This window comes from Cyprinus carpio, chromosome A10 (genome assembly GCF_018340385.1).
Source record: "Cyprinus carpio isolate SPL01 chromosome A10, ASM1834038v1, whole genome shotgun sequence".
Taxonomy (NCBI): domain Eukaryota; kingdom Metazoa; phylum Chordata; class Actinopteri; order Cypriniformes; family Cyprinidae; genus Cyprinus; species Cyprinus carpio.
In genome coordinates, this window is record NC_056581.1 from 13,053,535 (window position 1) to 13,069,570 (window position 16,036).

At 34.7% G+C, this 16,036-nt stretch overlaps 2 protein-coding genes and 1 pseudogene across 5 annotated transcripts; 2 read left to right on the forward strand and 1 right to left on the reverse strand.

Moving 5' to 3' along the window:
* The first annotated feature begins 1,090 nt into the window (after positions 1–1,090).
* LOC122134093 (cilia- and flagella-associated protein 298-like) lies at positions 1,091–3,629 on the forward strand. Of its 4 annotated transcripts, none has more exons than XM_042765258.1 (9): positions 1,162–1,205; positions 1,290–1,395; positions 1,485–1,668; positions 1,886–2,053; positions 2,131–2,198; positions 2,295–2,453; positions 2,880–3,011; positions 3,155–3,250; positions 3,483–3,629. In XM_042765258.1, exons 2-9 carry the CDS (start codon positions 1,375–1,377, stop codon positions 3,501–3,503), a joined length of 849 nt encoding a protein of 282 aa, XP_042621192.1. In that variant the 5' UTR covers positions 1,162–1,205; positions 1,290–1,374; the 3' UTR covers positions 3,504–3,629. The 4 variants fall into 4 exon arrangements, with proteins under 4 accessions (XP_042621194.1, XP_042621195.1, XP_042621192.1 ...); XM_042765259.1 differs by having other exon boundaries at positions 1,165–1,205; positions 1,506–1,668; XM_042765260.1 differs by lacking the exon at positions 1,290–1,395 and having other exon boundaries at positions 1,091–1,205; positions 1,506–1,668.
* Positions 3,630–4,663: 1,034 nt separating this feature from the next.
* LOC122146346 lies at positions 4,664–8,809 on the reverse strand (annotated as a pseudogene).
* Positions 8,810–9,636: 827 nt separating this feature from the next.
* On the forward strand, positions 9,637–13,607 carry LOC122146347 (protein Mis18-alpha-like). Its single transcript, XM_042764565.1, has 4 exons — positions 9,637–9,824; positions 11,531–11,653; positions 11,754–11,853; positions 12,616–13,607. Exons 1-4 carry the CDS (start codon positions 9,637–9,639, stop codon positions 12,691–12,693), a joined length of 489 nt encoding a protein of 162 aa, XP_042620499.1. The 3' UTR covers positions 12,694–13,607.
* The last annotated feature ends 2,429 nt before the right edge of the window (positions 13,608–16,036 follow it).

Consider the following 16,036-nt stretch of genomic DNA (forward strand, 5'->3'; position numbering starts at 1 on the left):
TGGGAACCGGAATGATGGTGGAGCGTTTGAAGCAGCAGGGAACTTCACACAGCTCCAATGATCTGGGGTCAGCACAGACTTTTAAACAGGCAGGTGAAACACCATCTGGGTCTGAAACTTTTCTAGATTTCTGCTTCCTGATGACCTGGTTCACATCCTCTATTCAGACCTTAAGCACAGATTGAATGGTGGGGGAGGGAGGGGGGGTTGCAGGGGTGGTAAGTGAATGTGTGAAATGCAGATCAGAGTGGAAGTGGTGTGGTAGACTATCCTTTTCAAATCTGCAGTAAAACACATTCAGATAGTCAGCCAGTTGTTGACAGATTGTGGGGGTTGTGTCTTGTCCATGGTGATGTTCCTCAGACCAGTCCATACTGACACCGGATCGTTTGCTGACAGCTCTTTTCTCAACTTTTCCGAGTAGTTTTTTTTTAGCCACTCTGATCTCCTTTGTTAGTCTGTTCCTGGCCTGATTATACAATATTTTATCCCCACTTCTGTAAGCATCCTCTTTGGCGTGACAAAGCTGTTTGAGTTTCCCAGTAAACCACGGTTTATCATTATTAAATGATAAGAATGTCCTGGTAGGAATGCACATATCTTCACAGAAACTGATATATGAAGTTACAGTCTCTGTGAGCTCATCCAGATCAGTGGCTGCAGCTTTAAAAACACTCCAATCAGTGAAGTCAAAACAAATATATATATATATATATATATATATATATATATATATATATATATATATATATATATATATATATATATATATATATATATATATTTGTATTGTGTTGACTGTATGGATCATTTGAATGAGACTGACTTTCTGTTTTGGTGACATTAAAAAACAGCAAAATTTTGTGCGCGTCTAGTCGTTTTGATTTTGCAGATATTATGACATGCAATGATTTATGAGTGGCGATTAATCTTTAGCCAGTAGCCAGCGAGTAACTTATCATGCATGTATTTGATGTCACTGAATGCGTATCCGTCTGTGCATAATGAAAACTAACTATCGTGCTAAATTAATTAGGTTAAATTACTTTGTAGTAAACTAGAAAGGACTCAGGAGTGAAAAATAACTTCACACTATTTAGACAGCATCTGAAAGGGCTTTTATTTTGAATACAACACATCCGGTGGAAATAGTATCACCACTGTTGCTGCCGTATCCGCGTTCCTGTTAGTTTACTGAATCAAGAGTAAGTATAATTTGGATAATTAGATAGTGGAAATGAGTTTTGTTTTGTTTTAATTCTGCCTGGTGCATGTATAATTAATTTCAGGACGTTACCGAGTTAAAACCATATATTATGCAGCCTGCTCGCACGGCATGCTAGAATATTCTTGGAGCGCGGTGTTGTGGGTGTCATGGCAACAAACGCAAACACAGTGAGGCGATAGTCGCGTTTCCTCACTTCTCTGTTGTTGTTGTTGTTGTTGTCTAGTGGTTATATATATACTTTATTTTCAAATCTTAGAGTTATTACATTCCTGCACAGGACAAATTCAGCAGGTGGGAGATGGTTCAGCTGCACGTCAAACGAGGAGATGAGAGTCAGATTCTCTTCAGTACTACAGTGGATGTCTCGATCGAGACACTGACCCCAGCAGATCTCTGCGCTATCTATAATGGGAGATTAAAAGTGGACAGGATCTGCTCTGGTATGACAATAATTTTATGTAGGTTTATGATATAAAAATGCATCACATTCTTTGGGTTCAGATGGTTTATGTTCTTGACAGACGAATTCATTTCCTAAAATGCATGTATTGTGTAAGTGTCAGATACATTAACTAAAGTCAATTTCTAAAGCACGTGTGAAACGTTTGATTGCATATCATAGCATTAAAACATGGAATCATTTTTTTGTCTCCATAGAAATTCCAGAGCTGGCAGATCATGGCGTCTCTCTTCCACTGAATATGCAGGGTCTGACCGATGATCAGATCATGGAGCTCAAACTAAAGGATGAATGGGAAGACCGCTGTATTCCCAGCGGTAGTGCTGAGTTTAAGAAGGATGAGCTTGGACGTCGAAATGGACCCGGTAGTCCTGTCACGTTTAAAGTTTACATTTGAATTGCCCAATTAATTGGTATAACTAAACTCTTACTTTCCATTTAGCTCCAAACGAGAAGATGAAAGAAGTTTTAAGGAAAACTGTGGAGGAAGCCAAAGCTTTAATCTCAAATGTATGAATCTAATTCTAATATAGAATACTTCTAAACCTCAAAATGTGGTTAGCCTTTTGATATGTTTTGTGATATATGTTTTTATTTACTCTAAAGAAACAAGTGCAAGCAAATGTCTGCGTTACCATGGATATGGTCAAAGAGGCTTTGGATCAGTTGCGAGGAGCTGTGATGATAGTTTACCCGATGGGGCTGCCTCCACATGATCCAATAAGGATGGAGTTTGAAAATCAAGAGGATCTTACTGGAACACAGGTAACTGAAATCTTTTCTGCCTTTCTTAAAGAATGAGTCCACTCGGAAATTACAATTCTGTCATCGTTTAGTCACCCTCATGTTGTTCCTAACCTATATGACCTCCTGTCTTCTGTGGAACAAAGAAAGAAGAAGATATTTTAAGAAATGTTTCTCTCTTTTTTTTTTTCTGTTCATACAATGAAAGTCTATGGGTTCCGATATTGTTTGGATCCCAACATTCTTTTAAATATCTTCTTTATGTTTCTGCAGACGAAACAAATATGAGGCGGAGGAAATTACGACAGAATTAAAATTTTTAGGTGGAATATTCCTTTAAGCAACTACATGCACATTGTTTATTAAAACGGACCAATATAATTTTCTTTATTTGTTTGATGAACATAACAAAGGCTTTAATACTGATATGAAGGCTCTCCTCTGCAGGCCTCATTACAGGTGATCCCAGAAGAAGAGGCTCAGCTGTGGTGGGCGTCTAAAGAACTGCAGAGGGGCAAAAAGCTGCAGGATTATGTTGGGAAAAATGAGAAAACAAAAATAATTGTGAAAATTCAGAAAGTAAGTGTTTGGTGTGAATTTCAGTTTATTCTGGTGTTTAAATTTATCTTCAAAGAATTTAATTTGGCCCTGAATTTCCATAGAGATGTTTTGGACATAATGAAATGAAAAACTAATCACCATTGTTCGCACATTAATTTTAGAGAGGCCAGGGTGCACCAGCGCGAGAACCAGTGGTGAGTGAAGAAGAAACAAAAAAAATGATGCTGCACTATTACAAGAGGCAGGAAGAACTAAAAGTGAGTGGTCTCTAATTACTTTTGATTTAATTTTATATGTATATGTACAACACACACACACACACACACACACACACACACACACACACACACCACATATATATATATATATATATATATATATTATATATATATAGATAGGTGTAATTAATTAATTATAACATATCTGTCAATTTATATTTTTTATTTTAGAGCATTTATCATGTTTGGTCTGTTTTCTTCTTGTTTATAGAAAACTAGAAGAGGGAGATGATGACTCGTATCTTCAGTCCGATTGGTCAGACAGACAGGCTCTAAAAAGACAGTTCCAGGGACTCACAAATATCAAATGGGGCCCAAGATAGATGAACAGACAAAATCACAGCTGATCTAGTTACTTTCCATTGGCAAATCAGAGATCTCTAGACTCTACTGCTGCTGTTTTTATGCAATTTGGTGCCTTCATTTCATATGAAAGGTATTTATGAGACTGTAAATGTGTGTTAATGCAAAGCGAGAGACATCAAATTTCTCTGTTCTGATTCATTGGCAGAAGGATGCAACACCTTTCCTCTCTTTGTCTGTGCCTCTGGCAGTTACTCAATTGAAACTTGATGCTGTTTAAAGACAGGATGTTGCCGTTGCAGCTCTAAGGATCACACCACAGAGTTCATTTGGAGAACATTGAGAAGGAATTACAGAACATTTTGGTATCCTTAAGGCAAAAGAGAGGGTTATAGTATCGGGAGGTGTGGTACACTGGGAAAGTTGAGGTGTGGATGTTGTGTAATAAAAGAACACAATCTGTTTGTGTTCATGTTATTTTCATTCATGATTCAACATTTAAATATAATACATTTAAATGAAAAAATATTTTTACCAGTCTTCTTAATTTGTATTGACTTTCAAAACCGCATAATTATTCATCCAGTGTTGAGACAAGATGAATAGAGCAATAATTTATAAAATACTTCTCTCATGGCTTTACTTTGTGTAAAATTTTAATTACAACCAGCTACTTTATTAACTGAATTAGAATAAATTTTAGAATAGAATAATAACCTTTTGCCAGTCTGAGGAAAAAAACATATATATATATAGTTATTTCTTTTTAACCTGACAATTGAACTAAAAGGTTACCGTGTGTAATTTGTTAATGTAAAAATACGTTCTTTCATGCTCTTATTATGGAGACTGTTGTAGGTTTGATTCCACTTCAAAGTGTTGCACAGTGAATCTGTGAGGATATCAAAATATCGGTATGTATTGTTTGGAGCTGCAGACAACTCTGCAAAAACTACTTAACCAAGATTGGTGAGTTAGGGACGGGCCATTTATGTTCCGCAGACCAAGAGCAGATGAGGGGAGTGGTCTGGAAAACTGTCTCTGAAGACAGTTGTGATACAGAAAAATTACACACTTCACCTTTAATTTTTAGTGTTTGGTAAACTGAAAACATGTCAAAATTCTCACGACCTTTTTGGTTTGAAATACAGCTACTGCACATTCTGGCGTAAAGTTTGTCATGTATGAATGCAGGATACATGTGTTTCCATTGAGGGTATGCGTTCATCCTGATCTCCTGAATCACAAGCTCTCTGCGCTCAATCCTCTCCATCGCTCTGCTTGCCTCTGTGGTGTAATGTCACATCTTCCCAGCAAAGACACCTTCCTGCCAACCGCTGACAGGTTGGAGCTGCCATATTTAAAAGACCCTTTCTCATCCTCATCTCCCTCCTCTCCTCGTCATTATCCTGGTTCATTGGGGCTCCTCCTCTTCCAGATTAGTTGTTCTACGCTTCTTTCCTGAATGTTCTGGTTGTATTTATATGTCTACTGCAGGTTAGCTGTGTTGAATCACGGCTATTAGAACAATCAGAAGTCCCACACAAACACTTGATGTGAAAAGCAGTCCTGCCATCTCTGGATGTGCTCTGAGAGAAAGAGAAAAGTCCTTGTGACTTGTGAGTACTGAGTTCAGTATAGTAAAAAAATATATATTTCATTACCCTCATGTCGTTCTAAAAGCATAAACAAAGACTAAACTATTTTTATTCCTATTTTATTGCTAGTAAATTAAAAAAAAGAATTGGAAAGAAACGGGCAAGTAAACACATTTCATTTAATGTGACATTTTGAAGTAGACTGAATGTTTTTTCTTGTAAAATGTACCAGTAATGTTTGTTTTATTTAACAAACTTTGAAAGTTATTTGTATAGTGATATACAGTTATTTTTCAGTGGAACACAAAACTGAAGAATTTTGAGGATTTTTTCCACATAAAAGTAATTCTAACTGACTATGTGTCAAGCTTAAAATAAAAATAAAATACAATATAAAAATAATACATGAAGATTCTTAAGATTCTCTTTTTGTATTGCATGGGGTAAAATAAAAAAACAGGTTTGAAATTACTTGAAGTTGAGTAATAATGTTAGCATTCTCATTTAATTATACTAATATATAAAAATATTTTACATAAACCACTTTACATTCTTTTTATTTTTTATATATTTATTCCTCCATTTGGGCTGCTTTATGTAACTGGGCTCATAAAAAAAAAGAAAAAAAATAATCCAGGCCTGTTTATGTTGAAGGCAATTTAAAATATTTTCAGTTTACCTGTAATGTAGCCATATGCCCATTAAAGAATTGCTGATAATATCCTGTTCTCTGGAAACTTTGAACTTCTGATACCTGGGTGTTCCCCCTATGAATAACGATAAAAAAAATATTTAACAGTTAATTTAGCTGCACAGATGTTCTATATAAAGTTAAATTAATGTGTACTGTCACCTTCTTTGTGTGCTTTGGTTAGGAGCTGAGGTAGTTTGGAACCTGCTGCTGACACCAAAGTATTTCAGCCCTCCCTTGAGTGAAACTTTGCTGGAACTTAAAAAAGGCACAGTACAAAGAGTTAACATCTTCCGACTCCCAGGTGGTATCTCCCAGGGATCTTTCAATGCAAAGCTGATGAGTAATCTTTATTTTTCCTGTGAACTGATCCTGTCTTCCAATCAGTAACAAAAAGCCTGGCATTCAAAGCAATTGACAGGAAAGGTTTTACAGGAAGCCCTGAGGCCTACAAATGCCAGGCTCATTCCCTTGTTTTGATTCCCAAACAACTTTTGTCTTCATTTTAAGTTATGAGACGGGAAAGAAAACAAGACGGGGAAAATCAACAATCTGAGATGAGATAAAGGCCACATGTTAGTCTTTTCCCACACTTTCAATCAATGATTTAAAATCTCAAACTGATTAAAAGATCAGCCATGCCATGAAGAATGGCACGCCATACTGTACCTGGTGTTTCAGAAAAATTCAAGACATTTAAAAAACACATTCAAACATTTGCTTTGGGAAGATTTCAATGGATATGAGAGCATTCATACCGCATGCATAGAGGACAGGTGATATCTTTTTTGTTTCCAGTAGGGCAGGGGTTTTGAAATGTTTCTCATCTATGGAAAACATACACCTCTGTTTTCCATAGCAGATGTTGGATACCACATCAACAGCTCCAATGGAAAAACGACCATTCTGCAATAATGAAGAGAAAAAAATAATTTAAAATATCAAAAAATAAACAAAATATTCTCAAAAATCTAATATTTTTATGAATATTACAATAGATTCAAACATATTCAAATGTATTAATAACTTTTAATAATAATAACTTTAAAAATTAGCCTATTTATTTTGATATCCTAACGTATGCATCATTTTATAGCTCAATACAATATTTAAATTATGCATTTTACACTTTTTTTTCTCAGAACAAACCTGCAACCCATTTAATAACAACTGATATACCTAACTAGCAGAATTAACATATTAAAACTGTCCTATTAAATCAATATAATATTACCGTATAAATCTTACTTAAACCCCAAAAACGTACCAAATGGTGGAGGTTGTTCCTCTGATGGGCCCAAGTCTTCCCCCTCCAACTGTCTGCCATAAACAGCAGAGTAGATATTCAGCACTTTTGGATATTTGCAGTGCAGCAAAAGTCGATCTCCCTCACATTTTACTTTCTTCTTGTGCTCTGCTGTAAGACAAATATCTTACTGATAAAAGAGAAGGAAATATGAAGAAGAAAGAAGTAATCCATTAAGGTTTTTAAAGAAGGAGGTACTCACTAGGTTTACACCGGTATGAACATGGAGGTATTTAGGGGTTCCAGGAACCCAGGATCTATGCCAAACGACTTGATGATTAAACAGAAACTGGGCAATTTTCTGTGACGCTGGGCATTCAGAGAGTACTCACTTTCTAACAGAGAGGAATAATCAAAGACCATAGAATGTGCCATTATATACAAAAGTCAGGGAAAATGTAGCAGCCTTTTCCTGATTTCTGGAAAAAAAAAAACATTCTTTTCTGAGCCAGAAGTGAAATAAGAACAGAGTCCGCTTAGGTCTGTTTTCACCATGGGACTATTTAACAGGTAACTAACAGCTTTATTAGGTTGGCGTTTAGTGCATGTAAAATGAAAGGTATGTTTTTGGTTTTTTTTGTCTGAAAGCCACAGCACAGGCTACCTCCCTGCAGTGCTGTGGTAAGCAGAACAGCTGTGATTACGCCATTGGCATCTCATTCCTGGCATGATCCCGGAAGAGGGCTGCACTCTGTCCATAATGCAGTACTGATAGTTATGTGGAGTGTCGTGGACACCTGAGGAGCAGGAGAATCTCCATCACGCTTTAGCTGATGGCTGTTGATGAATCCTAAACAGATATCTAAATGAAAAGTTGGGGCGGTTGGATCTACCATAGTTATTTCAAAAATACATGAAGAATTTTTATGTCAATTTAATGTAAAAAAAAAAAAAAAATACACCAAGAAATGCTAATTCAGAAGTAATGGCAAAATATAATTAGAATTACACCTCTTCTACAATTAACTAGTTTTTGAATTTTTGACTTAGGACTTAACAATCAAAAACAGTGTACTCTATAATATATATATATATATATATATAATACACACGACACACAACACACCACACACACTCCATCATACAATTATGCTGATGTAATCAATTTTTTGGATGCTTTTTACTTATTTACATTTTTAGAGCCATTAAATCTAAATTATTATTGTAAAAAAAAAAAGTTATGTTTCATACCATCATGAAAACAAAATTTGTCACTTACCCATACAGGTAAGTTTATGTATTTGTTTTTTATTGTTGAAACATTTTAACAAAAATGTTACACAGAAATGAATATACTTTTGCTTTTTAAATCATATTTCTCATTATATTAGTGAAATTGCAACCATAACATTTACACTTATTGTTAATCCATCATTTTAATTGACTCACCTGAGAAATCGGAGAGTCCCTCCATTTCTTGGTCCACAGTAGTGAGAAACACTGTAAAGTATTTAACACCACAGCCCAGGTGGCCGGCAGCTTCTCCGGGTGCAAGCGCTGCGATCATGTTCAAATCCTTCAATTATTCTGCATCAAAGTCGCGTGCGTTCAAGTGCGTTCTGGAGAAACGCTGTCAGGAATGCCCGTCTCTCTCTCCCCTGCCCAGCTAAAGTAATATTTTCATACCGCGACTTTGACATCCCAGTCCTTTTAAGCCAAACTGTAGAAAGCGAACGTCTCGAAATCGTTGCTCCTTTGATTAAAAGAATTCAGAGGATATAACCCAAAATAAAAACATGGTCAAAGCGAACGCAGTCACTGAGATTTGTAGGGAAATACAAGTGCGCAACAAGTCAGTGGTGCATGAAAGCAGCGAACATTGCACATCATTCAATCCATGTGCTGATGTATTGTAGGGTCCTTAATTAGAAAACCAAATACTAATAGGTGGTCTCTGGCACTAAGAAAGTGTTTTTCAGGAGGATGTTGAGGAAAAACGCATTTGAACGGGGTCGTGGGCGGTGAAAGTTGAGAGGCAATGACAACAGTATTGTAACCATCTGACTAAAATGGCATTCACCCCAGTAGTAGTATTCCTAGTATTAATGATTAATATACTATTTCAAGTAAGCTATTAACGCCTTTGTCTTCGAAACCTTGGACTATTCGAATTAGTTATAAACAACATGTATATAGTTAAATAGCCTACCTTTTCTTTCCAATAACGATTTAATATTCTTATGTGTGTGAGTGTGTTCGGGTTAGAAAAGTATGTATTGTGTGTTTATCTCTGTTTGGTCATGTTTATAATATTCTAAAATCGAGGCTCACGCGATGAAGTGAAACTGCGGCTCCGCTGCAGCAGGGGCCGCTGAGCGCTCGTCTTTTTAATCTGCGCTTGTACAGCAAATCGCGGAAGTAGCTGCCCGCCGCGTATGTTGACAACATTTTTTTAAAAGTGGAAAATATACACTGGAGCGGGCGATTTTTAATTTCGTTTGAAATGGATGCAAAATGCAGGCTGCGGATGACGGTAGCTAAAAACATACTCTGTTTGCGAGAGTGCCCCGCTGATAGCAGCAGGCAGCAGAGTGAGGAAGACGCAGAAAGCGATGGTCCCGCGGTGTTTATGTGCGGCAAATGCAAGCTGCCCATCGGCGACAGTCTGTCCTGGGCAGGCAGTGATGACGGAAGAACCAAATCACTGCTCAAACCGTAAAATCGTCATTTATGTTTCTATTGCGTTGTATGTAAAAATGCTGGTGTTACGTTGTGTTATGATTATCTACGCTACATTCAATGTTTGAGGTTAAATGACAGTTGACAGTAATGGACGTTTACTAGATTAGAAATGGATATGTATATATATTATTATATATATATATATATTATCTCATATATATATAAACTGCTGTTTGGGATCGGCTAAGATTTTTTGCATGTGTTGTAAAGAAGTCTCTTCTGTTCATCAATAGCTGTATTTACTTGACCAAAATGCAGGGGGAAAAAAACACGTAATATTGTTAATATTAGTACAATTTTAAATAATGGTTTTTTCTATTTTATTATACTTTTAAATTATAATTTATTCCCTGTGATGTAAAGCTGAATTTTCATCAGCATCATTAATCCAGTCTTCAGTGTCACCCTGATCCTGTCAGAAATCATTCCAATATGCGGATTTATTAATCATTATTATCGTTATTTATTATATATATTGGAACCTTTGATACTTTCAAGATTTTTTGATGAATAAAGTTAAAAAGAACAGCATTTCAAGATTTTTTGATGAATAAAGTTAAAAAGAACAGCATTTATTTAAACATATATATCTTTTTCTAACAACGTAAGTCTTTATCACTTATTAATTTAACACATCCTTGCCGAAAAAAAAAGCATTAATTTCTTTTAAGAAAAAAAAGAAAAAGAAACAAATACTGACCCCAAACTTTTGAATGGTCGTGTATATTTTTACAAAATATTTCTAATTTGATTAAATGTTTCTTTTAAACTTTTTATTCACAAAAGAATCCTGAAAAAGTATCACAGGTACCAAAAAAACTATTAATAATTTTTGACAGATCATGTGACACTGAAGAGTGAAGTAATGATGCTGATGAAAAATTCAGCTTTGAAGCGCAGGAATAAATTATAAATTAAAGTATAATAAAATAGAAAACAATTATTTAAAATTGCAATAATATTATAATAATATAAGATTTTATATTCTGTGTTTCTGATCCAAAAAATGCAGCCTTGAAGAGACTTCTTTAAATTAGCATTACAAATAATCTTACTGATCCCAAACTTTTGAACAGCAGTGTATATGTGTATATGAATATGTGTGTGTATATATATATTTATATATGTGTGTGTATCGTGAAAATTGTTTTCACAAAAATATCAAGCCGCAAATCAGCATATTAGAATGATTTCTGAAGGCTCATGTGACACTAAAGACAGTAGTAATGGCTGCTGAAAATTCACCTTTGCCTTCTAGAAATAAATTACATTTCAAAAAATATTAAAGTTTTTTTTTTTTTTTTTTTTTTTTTTTTACCTTAGTTTTTACTTTGGCATGCATTTGTTAAAATAGCATAATACAATTGTGGATAACAACAGTTTAAACAACTGAAATCGAAATGTAGTTATATATGTACTGATAACAGTGACTATGCAAAACATAACGGGAGTATTAGAGTAATACTTTTTAGCACATTGAATATGTCTTGACATTTGCATCTCAATTTTTAGGGATCACTGACAATGTTGTCATAGATAAAGAACCCTTTCTTTCACCCAAAAGAAACTAGCATGGATAGATATATATTTTATAAATGTATAAACCCAAAAAAAGCCAGATATCCCACCTAAAAACTAAACAAAAAATCAATGTCTAAAATTTTGTCTCTCACATTCAGCCTTGTTGTGAATCTCACCTGCTGTGGCTGTTGCTCAGAATTAGGAATTATGTACATATCAACCCCAAAAAAGCTTGATTACAAGAGATCTCTTTTCTGCTTTAATGTTGAAAATATTGAAAGGTAAGTTGCATGTTGTGCACAAGCCTGTGTGATTTGTGTGTGTGTGTGTGCCACCACATCTCATGTATCACATTGAGGATATGATTGTGTCTCTCTGTAGCTATGTAGTCGGCAGTCCAGGCCAGCGGGTGCCAGAATTAGACAAAGACAAACCAGTGACCCTGGAGTACCAGGACAGTGTAGAACAGCAGATGACAGAGGTAAAGTAGCTCATCTTTAGTTTAAATTATTAATCTGCAAGCATGATGTAAACCGATGCAAGTCTCTCGCTGTTTAAAAATAAGACATTTCTTTTGCACTACAAATGCAGAGATTAATGGCAATATTGAATGTGTAGAGAACATGACAAAAATAATATTTGATGTTAAATTTGATGAGGGGAAATGTATTGTTTTTAAACCTGAATTTTGAATTTTCACTGTTTATTTATTTTTTCTAAAAAAAAATTATTTAAAATGTATGTCTAAAAGAAATGTGTTCCAGTATGAGTGGGGTACACAGGAGAAAACAAAATTAAAGGTGCAGTTAAATGATATCTGTGCTTTCTGTATGGATTTGAACACGCACAAGTAAACAGCAGATGGCGCTCTCTTGCTGCCAGCGCTCTTTGTTTGGTCACTGAGTCCGGCAAACAATAGATATTAGGAGCTGTTCAAGAATTTGATCAAGTAAACGGTGTTGACAGTTAGATATTTTCATGTTTTAATGCCATCTTCCTTGTCTATGCACTATGTATAAATCAAATAAAACTTCTGATAAGAAGATTCCGGCTGGTGATATTGAAATGTCTTCTGTGAAGGAATGTTTTAATAATTTTCCAGATATGTATTTTGTACTTGTGTGTTTTAAAACAATTACGTATTTAAACAATTATGCTTTTTTATTAATTTTTTTTAGCAAGATTTACAATCATGTCCCTCTGTTTTTCTGTCTGACCTTCTATTCTCTGATGTACCTTTCAGATAAAATCTCTAGCTGTGATCATAGGACAACGCCTACTGGAGATTGAAAATAACCTCCAGTGCAATTCTGGAAAATGATACGAGCTGTCTGTTTTATGACTGAAGGTAATAATACTGTGTGTCTGTTGTGAATAAGGCTTTTGGACTCTTTAGTGTAAGATAGTTTTGTCTGGACAGTTGTGTATTTACTATACAGTTGTATGCAAGTGACACATTTGTACCATTTCCTACCTTTTATTGATGTCGAGGTCCACACATTTAAGAGATGTTATTGGATATATGTACATATATTAGATATTACAACATACAATTAAGTTGCTGTACTGTACTGTTAGTTAAACACTCTTACTGGAGAACATGTTTGTTTGCATCTCATATTTTGTCAGGCGTGATCCTTGTTTTGTCATATGTGATGATAGTATTTAGAAGATGGATACACGGGGTAAACATGCACAATAAATATAATGGTAAAGCAAAACACGCGTTGTTGTTGTTGTTGTTTTTCTCCACTGGTTTGTTTTTCATCGTTTGCATTAAAACATCCCTCTGCCCAACCCACTGAAAACTAGTTCAATAACAAGTGGGTGACGGGAGAAGGGGGACATGTCGGCTCAAGACATTTTTTTGTTTACAGTTCCTGTCTAATGTGCCTAGCAACACTAAACCCGGAGGCGGAAAAGACTCGTAGAGACCCTAAAGGCGCGCACCCCCAACCCCGAATGCTGGGGTAGCATAACAACTGCGCGTGCCTCGGACCAACCAAAGAGCTGTATCTAAAGGGCATGCTGCCGCTAGAGCCTATTACCATCCTTATTCGCAGGCCAGTAAGTCAGCCAACCAGCTTGCGAGGGGGGTGTGTCAGTCTGATGACGTTGCGCTTCAGTCGCGCGCGGGGGCGTGGTCTCCATCTCGCGCCCGCAGAGAGTTCTTCATTCTTGTGCCTTTGAACTCCTCCCACCATCTGCCTGTGAAACCAGTTAAAAATAGTAACAAGAGGTAAAACATGCGTGTAGCACATGGTATTATCGCAGCATGTTTACTGTTTATTTTCCAGTAGAGGGAAACATCACTCTACATAGTCACAAAATAGCCATCATATCTCAGTAAAGGCCCGTTTACACCAAGACGATAACTAAAGCCAAATGTCCAAATTGCATTTTCAAGTGCTTTACGCGATACCAGCCAAGGAATAAGGGTCTTGTCTAGCGAAACTATCTGTCATTATCTAAACAAAATAAAATTAATAAAAATGTATATACTTTTGTATATACCAAAAATGCTCGTCTTGCAATAGCTCTGCAAATTCACATGTGGTTCACGAAGTACGTGTCTGGTCAAATCTCAAACTCAAATCTCAAACTCGTAGCCCTACATTGAAGAGGCATATTCTTGAGTTAAAAAATTATAATTTAAACGCTCCTTCAGTACAACACATTGAGTCTTCGAACTAAAGCAGTGGCGCGTTTCAAAAGGACTTTAGAAGAACACGAAGAATAAATAAATTGAAAAAATTATGTGATTCGTTTAATTAAAATTTAAAACAGAGATTTGTTCACCAATTAAGGACGACTGAACTGTACATATGTTCTTGTCTTTGTTAATTGATGTATTTTTTTTTTCTCCCATAGCCTAATTTTTTCACCTGCTCCGCCAGCCGCTGTCATTTTGATTTATGGACGGCGGCTGCAGTCAGCATCTGCAAAATGCATCTCACTTGAACTAAAGTGCTGATGTGCTGCACTTTCAGAATGAATTTACCCATCCCATTCACCTCCCTCTCAGTGTCCAGACACAGACATACACACACGCACACACACTTTGTCCTGGAGGACTGGTGGGCTGGTAATCAATAATGTAGACAGTCTGATTAAGCGAATGTTACTTCTTTGCAAATAACCACGTGAGGCAATCGACACAAGGACTGTATAGACAAGCCCTCCAATAGCAGTGAGGCTCAAAACAGGATTTGCCAGTACATTCTTGCTAATATGCAAATTGAGTGTTGCGTGCAACAGCTGCTTACACATTTACCTGTACTGGCCTCAACATTTCCTTTGAGTTATGATTGAAAGATTTGTGACTTGTTGATGCACAGAATTTGCTATATGCAAATATTACCCTTCCAACATTTAGTTCAAAACAGTTAAATAACTAATTCATAATTGTAAATAATGTAAAATAACTTGAGGATTTCTGTCCTCAAAATATATATACTAATTTTATAATTGATATAATTATTATTTTATATATATATACACATAGTACAGGTCAAAAGTTTGGAAACATTACTATTTTTAATGTTTTTGAAAGAAGTCTCTTCTGCTCATCAAGCCTGCATTTATTTGATCAAAAATACAGAAAAAAACAGAAATATTGTGAAATATTATTACAACTTAAAATAATAGTTTTCTATTTGAATATACATAAAAAAAATAATAATTTATTCCTGTGATGCAAAGCTGAATTTTCAGCATCATTACTCCAGCCTTCAGTGTCACATGTAACATCCAGTCTATCACATGATCATTTAGAAATCATTCTAATATTCTGATTTATTATGAGTGTTGGAAACAGTTCTGCTGTCTAATATATTTGATGAATAAAAGGTTAAAAAGAACTTCATATTTATTCAAAATAAAAAATTCTAATAATATATATTCTAATAATATATTTTCTTTACTATCACCTTTTATCAATTTAACACATCCTTGCTGAATAAAAGTATTGATTTTTTAACAAAAAAAAGAAAGAAAAAAAAAATTACTGATTTTTTACTTTTTATTCATCAAAGTATCATTTATATTTTAAAAACAAAGCTTATTTTTATTTTTTATTTTTTTACTTTTTATTCATCAAAGTATCCTAAAAAGTATCACATGTTCTGAAAAAATATTAAGCAGCAGAACTGTTTCCAACTTTGATAATGAATCATCACATTAGAATTATTTCTAAAGGATCATGTGATAATGATCCTAAAAATTCAGCTTTGCATCACAGAAATAAATGATAATTTAAAGTATAATAAATTTAAAAACAATTATTTTAAATTGTAATAATATATCACAATATTACATTTTTTTTCTGTATTTTTGATCAAATAAATGCAGGCTTGATGAGCAGAAGAAACTTTCAAAAACATTAAAAATAGTAATGTTTCCAAACTTTTGACCTGTACTATATATATATATATATATATATATATATATATATATATATATATATATATATATATATATAATATATATATATATATATATATACACTTTTTTTATATATTTGTTGGACAAAACAATGCTTCTTAAGTTACACTGAAACAGTATTTTGTGGTTTAGAAATAAGTTGTCACATGTTTTAAAAGTTATACATTTATAAAATATATTTATGAAATATTTGTTTGCCAAAACAATCATTTTTACATTAC

Excerpts from the sequence above, each read along its gene's own strand:
- LOC122134093 (XM_042765258.1), top strand. The coding sequence starts at position 1,375 with ATGGCAACAAACGCAAACACA. Across the intron at positions 3,012-3,154 it reads TAATTGTGAAAATTCAGAAA|AGAGGCCAGGGTGCACCAGC; the intron begins GTAAGTGTTTGG and ends CATTAATTTTAG. Across the intron at positions 3,251-3,482 it reads AGAGGCAGGAAGAACTAAAA|AAAACTAGAAGAGGGAGATG; the intron begins GTGAGTGGTCTC and ends TCTTGTTTATAG.
- LOC122146347 (XM_042764565.1), top strand. The coding sequence starts at position 9,637 with ATGACGGTAGCTAAAAACATACTCTGTTTGCGAGAGTGCCCCGCTGAT. Across the intron at positions 11,654-11,753 it reads AATGTTGAAAATATTGAAAG|CTATGTAGTCGGCAGTCCAG; the intron begins GTAAGTTGCATG and ends GTCTCTCTGTAG. Across the intron at positions 11,854-12,615 it reads TAGAACAGCAGATGACAGAG|ATAAAATCTCTAGCTGTGAT; the intron begins GTAAAGTAGCTC and ends TGTACCTTTCAG.